This window comes from Schistocerca piceifrons, chromosome 3 (genome assembly GCF_021461385.2).
Source record: "Schistocerca piceifrons isolate TAMUIC-IGC-003096 chromosome 3, iqSchPice1.1, whole genome shotgun sequence".
NCBI lineage: Eukaryota > Metazoa > Arthropoda > Insecta > Orthoptera > Acrididae > Schistocerca > Schistocerca piceifrons.
This window is the reverse complement of record NC_060140.1, coordinates 913,199,694-913,205,476: the sequence shown is the minus strand read 5'-3', so window position 1 is coordinate 913,205,476 and position 5,783 is coordinate 913,199,694. Positions and strand designations below refer to the sequence as shown.

At 49.1% G+C, this 5,783-nt stretch overlaps 1 protein-coding gene across 1 annotated transcript; it reads right to left on the bottom strand.

The window, feature by feature from the left end:
* Window positions 1-649: 649 nt before the first annotated feature.
* Window positions 650-5,412, bottom strand: LOC124789186 (cuticle protein 18.7-like). Its single transcript, XM_047256479.1, has 2 exons — window positions 5,257-5,412; window positions 650-1,138 (listed from the first exon to the last, which is right to left on the bottom strand). The coding sequence occupies exons 1-2, from the start codon at window positions 5,266-5,268 to the stop codon at window positions 755-757; spliced, it is 396 nt and encodes a 131-aa protein (XP_047112435.1). The 5' UTR covers window positions 5,269-5,412; the 3' UTR covers window positions 650-754.
* Window positions 5,413-5,783: the final 371 nt, after the last annotated feature.

Sequence of the window (5,783 nt, the reverse complement as noted above, 5' to 3'; positions counted from 1 at the left end):
TAGAGCACTTGCCTGCGAAAGGCAAACGTCCCGAGTTCGAGTCTCGGTCCGGCACACAGTTTTAATCTGCCAGGAAGTTTCATATCAGCACGCACTCCGCTGCGCTGAAGAGCGAAAATCTCATTCTGGAGTAATAATCATGCTGTTGTTGAAGCTCTTTTGTCCGTGTGTCCATTAACAGTACATATGTTTTTGGATGGGTCTGTCTTTAGCAAAACACCTGTTTTTTTTTATGACAAACGTGTTTCATGTCAGTTGCAGCAGAATCAGTGTGCTCTTATTTTATGGCTTTTCATCAACCATGAAGTAAAAGCTCACTGAAGCTGCTGCAACTGCAGTGAAACATGTTTGGGATAAAAAAAGAAACTGTTTTGCTAAAGGCGGACTCCATCCAAAAACATATGTCTTTACCGTTAATGATAATGCCGCGAAAGCCTGCACACTTATAGAGGAATGTTTGTCCACACTCGTTAGCCAGAAGTCAAAGATCCCTTAGGGTTTGTAGGAGTTAAGTCATTTCCTTGATGAAGGCGCTAAAACTGTGAACATGGTGTTTGGAATTACGTGAAATTGCTGTTATCGAGCATACAATAGTAGTTACCTCATAAAAACTAAAGTAGTCGGAATGGGAGACACTGAACTCATTTTATAATTTTTGCAGACAATTTTATTTGCAAAAATTAATTTGTACATAATTTACTTTTGTACAGCGGGGAAGGTATCGACAGATTGGGTGAAGGAAGAGCAGTCAGGTTTAGCCGAGGAGAGCGGCCTTGGCGTGCAGGTGGGCGGCCAGGCCGTAGGGGGCGGCGGCGGCGTAGGCGTAGGGGGCGGCGACGACGGGGGCGGCGGCGGGCACCACGGGCACGCCCAGGGTGTTGCGCACGGCCTCGGCGGCCTGGATGTTCAGGTGCGCCGCCTTGACAACGGCCACGTCGGGGGCGTCGGCGGGCACGATGGACGGCACGGGGATGCCCAGCGTGTTGCGCGCCGCCTCCGCCGCCTGCGTCGCCAGGTGCGCCGCCTTCACGGCCGCCACGTCGGGGGCGTCGGCCGGCACCGGGATGGCTGCCGGCACACCCAGACCCAGGTAGCCGGGGGTGGCCACCGACACGGCAACGACGGCGCTCAGGATAACCTGCAAACACACACGGAGCGACCGCTCTTCTCAAAACTGCTCACGCGTTTCAGGGGCAGAGCAACAAAAATATATTGAGGAACTTCGAGGAGTTGAGGAGGGTGTCTTGAGAAACAAATTGAGGACAGGATACGTCGTACTACTATGTTACAGAGTTTGAGGTACGGGGGAAAATGCCTGCAACTTGACCACCCTATTGAGAGAAACCACAACTTGTGTGATGGACTGTAGGCCGAACAGTTCGCAATGGCTCTGTCAGAGTTCAGGAAATAACAAATCGTCTGATACGTGCACATCTGCCCCAACAATATTGTAGACTCCGCTAAGAGCAGAGGCAATTAACATTAATATGTGTCTTTGCTAGGGAGCCGAGCACAGTGCCCACAAGTATATATGTTGCTCGGCAGTACCTCATGAATCACTAGCTGTTGGTAAAGGAAGGAAAGAAGGAAAATTGGGTTTAACGTCCCATCGACGTCGAGATCATTAGAGACGGAGCACAAGCTTGGATGCTAACAAAGATGGGGAAGGAAACCGGCGGTGCTCTTTCAAAGGAACCATCCAGCATTTGCCTGGAGTGATTTTGGGAAATCACGGAGAACCTAAATCTGGATGGCCAAACACAGTTTTGAACTGTCGTTCTTACAAATGCGAGTCCAATGCGCTAACCACTGCACTACCTCACTCCGTGTTGCTGTTCGTGTTTCTGGCAAGCTCTGGCAAGGGATGCTCAAGTTCAGTGTGGACGATACTATGGCGTGATTGTGGCTATACAGATTTACAACTCAGGTTTGCTGTAGAAGAAATGGCTGAGAGAGAGGCATTTTCGATAGAAACTCGGACAGTATCGAATGTCATTGGAGGACGTTTCCTGACAATTATTCCTAGCTTCAAATAATTCCTCAAGGCCCCCGTTGCGTCACTCGACATAGGTGGTTATATTTCAGCTGCACTACGCACACAGTATGAGCGTCTGCTCTATCTAGCACGTTCTACAACACGTCACGGATTGTGCTGATTCTAACTATCTTGGCGGCTGGTGTGGCCGTGCGGTTCTAGGCGCTTCAGTCTGGAACCGCGTGACCGCTACGGTCGCAGGTTCGAATCCTGCCTCGGGCATGGGTGTGTGTGATGTCCTTAGGTTAGTTAGGTTTAATTAGTTCTAAGTTCTAGGGGACTGATGACCATAGATGTTAAGTCCCATAGTGCTCAGAGCGATTTGAACCATTTGAACCTAACTATCTGGACCAAACTCTTCAAGGATCGCTAAAGCAAACTGGCAATGGATGCTCTGGCGAATTTAATGCTAAAGCGTCTAGGAAAGCTAAATGAGATAGACATTGAGGGTCCTGTCGGCAACCAAGTCATCAGAGAGATCGCGAAGAAGTACGCCAGAGGACATGAAGTGAAGCTGTCAGTTCGTTAAGAGTTCTCCTATGCCTGTATCATAAAATTATCACATGAGGGAACACAGTGCTGTGACATTGGATTAGTGTTCTGTGTTATGATAGATCGATATCACCCCCACCGGTGTCTCACAGTAGACGGTGTCAGCAGTCGCGCGGCAACCTGGCGAGTCCAATGATGCGCGCCCGCTGAGTCATGCTTTCAGCGGCTCCCACTACGAGCGCCCTATGTCTCCGCGTTATAGGATGGCTGGCGGCAGCTACATGGCCCAGTGTCAATTGCAGGCTTCTACAGTCTTCAGTTTTGTACCGCCTTCGATAGTTCGCTCGTGCATTAGTAGCTTGAGACTGCACAATGTTCTTTATTTTGCGTCTTCTAATAGCTGGTTATTGCTGTTTGTTCCCTTCTAAAGTTTCTTCGCAACAACTGGAGTTAAGTAAAACTTCTGTTTTCTGTATTCACATGTTTGCTAATGATTTCTGCCCTGTCCAACTTCGTTAACACGACAGCTACTGCAGTATTCCATACCCCGCCTCTCCTTATTGCTGTGTACGATGCAGTTCACAACGTGCTTAGATAAAGTGGGGACCAACTCTCATTCTAGCCACTTAGCAATACAAGTAAACATTCACTCAAACAATTTATGAATCTCCCCGATTACATTATATCTGCCTTTGGCCCTGTTTCCTGTTCCCGACGAATCAGTTGGCAAATTTCTGGAACAGAATATCGAGACAGTATGCACCAAACCCTTTTTCTAATTTGGTCAAATTTAGCACACTACCAGTTCGCAGGAGGCGAGAGGCAGAGCAGATAATTACAGAAAAACACTAACCAAATATCTTTCTCCTCAGTGGTAATCCTAGCTAATATTTTTACCTTGATTTTGCGATATGAAACAGTCCAAGTAGTAGGCCAATACCTTATAATTATCAACAAAAGAGACGTGCTGATTCATACCAAGAGAGAAATCGGAACTGTCGGCTTCGACAGCATGTGAATGACTGATTCTGATTTTCTTTTCTCCGATTCGACTGCAGGAGGATGCCAACAACGTAATAGAAGAATTGGAAATAAAAAAACCACGAAATACTAAACTAATTACAGAAATGTGTAAATGATATGTAGGTAATCCGAAGAAAGAAAAGTAATCGACTGAGTATTTCGTTTCATTAGGGCCACCAGTAGACAGTTGGATATCAAAATGATAGAAATTAAAAATAATTTGGAATTAATTTGAGAAACCAAACGACATGTTGTAAAACTAATTTGTCATTAGCGTCGAGTAGAAAATTAAAGATAGTTCTATTATTAGACGTCAAATAACTTCCCAAAATTTCAAATTGTTCAAGAAGCAACAGAAAAAAGCAGGTTGGGAATAGCTGGGAGGCGGGGAAACACAGACTTGTGGTCAAGAGACTACATTTTTGAACTATCTTAGTAGTTGTTGTATCCAAAACCCGCTCGAGCTACCACCAGGTCTGGGTGTTACGGTCGGATATCGTGGCATGGTTAATTGAAGGGGTGGGCAGATGCCATTCATGTCGCCACCCTGTACCCCCCAGGACAGAGTCAGTGTACCCCAGCTGTATGTATCTAGTGTAAACCATGAAATAGTGCGAATATGTGTCAAATGTCTGCGAGTCATGTAACTGAGGTGGATCGTGGGGACGCGCCCGGTATTCACCTAGTGGCATGTGGAAAACCGCCTAAAAACCACAACCAGGCTGGCCGGCACACTGGCCCTTCGTCGCTAATCCGCTGTGCGGATTCGATCCGGCGTCGGCGCGCCTACCTGAGTCCCAGAAGCAGCGCATTAGCGCTCTCGGCTAACCTGGTGGGTGAACTATCGTAAGTGCAGAGGGAAAACAGAAATGGAGGTACACGCGAAATAGCCGCGCGGGATTAGCCGAGCCGTCAGGGGCGCTGCAGTCATGGACTGTGCGGCTGGTCCTGGTGGACGTTCGAGTCCTCCCTCAGCCATGGGTGTGTGTGTCTGTCTTAGGGAAATTAAGGTTAAGTAGTGTGTAAGATTAGGGACTGATGACCTTAGCAGTCAATCCCATAAGATTTCACACACATTTGAACTTTTGTACACACGACATACAGCCTTATCGACTGAGAGAAAGTGGGGGAAAATATTTCGTTGCTGGAATCCTCGTGGTAATAGAGAAGGTTTTAGACAATGACATCAATAAGGATGTACCCGAAAAGAGGAAGTAGAAGTGCCGCGCGGTCTGAGGCTCCTTCTCACCGTTCGTGTAGGTCCCCCTCCCCGTTGGAGGCTCCAGTCTTCTCTCGGGCATGGGTGTAAGTGTTTTCCTTAGTATAAGTTAGTTTAATTAGTGTGTAAGCCTAGGAACCGATGACCTCTGCTGTTGGGTCCCTTAGAACCTTACTCCAAATTTCCAAGTAGAAGTTTTGGAGTAGTCTACTAGTGGTTTGCACTAGGAAAATGTCCTATGGTGATGGTTACGTGCAGAAACTGAGACTGTACAAGTATCAGGGAATAGATTATGTGTTAAAGGCAATCCGCTGATAGTGCAGGAGAGACCCGTCTGCAAGGTGGTGGAGTGGTCCGTGAACGGACGCGTCGGCGTGACAAGGTCAGTAGCGGCCTAGCGACGGCCGTCGCCAAGTGAAAGGGAGTCTGGGCGTGTTCGCCCGGGGCGTGGCGGCGTGCGTAGTCCTGCGTGGCTGCCGGTACTCACCAGGACCTTCATGTCTGCGGCTGCGGAATGAACTGTGCCTGCCCCGAGCGGCGCGCTCGCCGCTTATATACTGGAGTCGGCGCGCCGGCCTCGGCCGCGGCGGGTCTCGTCCAAGACCGTCCTGTCCCATGCTGAGCCGTCCCGTCCTATCACGGGCTGGGCTGGGCTGCTCTGGCCGATGGGCGGTGCCCCCGCGCTGCTCGGGTTCCTTCTCCCCTTGCCGCCGGCGTGATGCAACACGGGAACACACGGTCGGTGCCGGCAGCGGTAGGCAACCACAGCGGTAGGCGACCACAGCACTTCCGCGACCACCTGCGCCGTTCTGTGTTGTCGCATGCAGCTATCTCGACCATCGCACCTCAAGCATTCCCTCATCTTCCTGTGATAGTACAGCGTTGTTGTTGTTGTGGTCTTCAGTCCTGAGACTGGTTTGATGCAGCTCTTCATGCTACCCTATCCTGTGCAAGCTTCTTCATCTCCCAGTACATACTGCAACCTACATCCTTCTGAATTTGCTTAGTGTATTC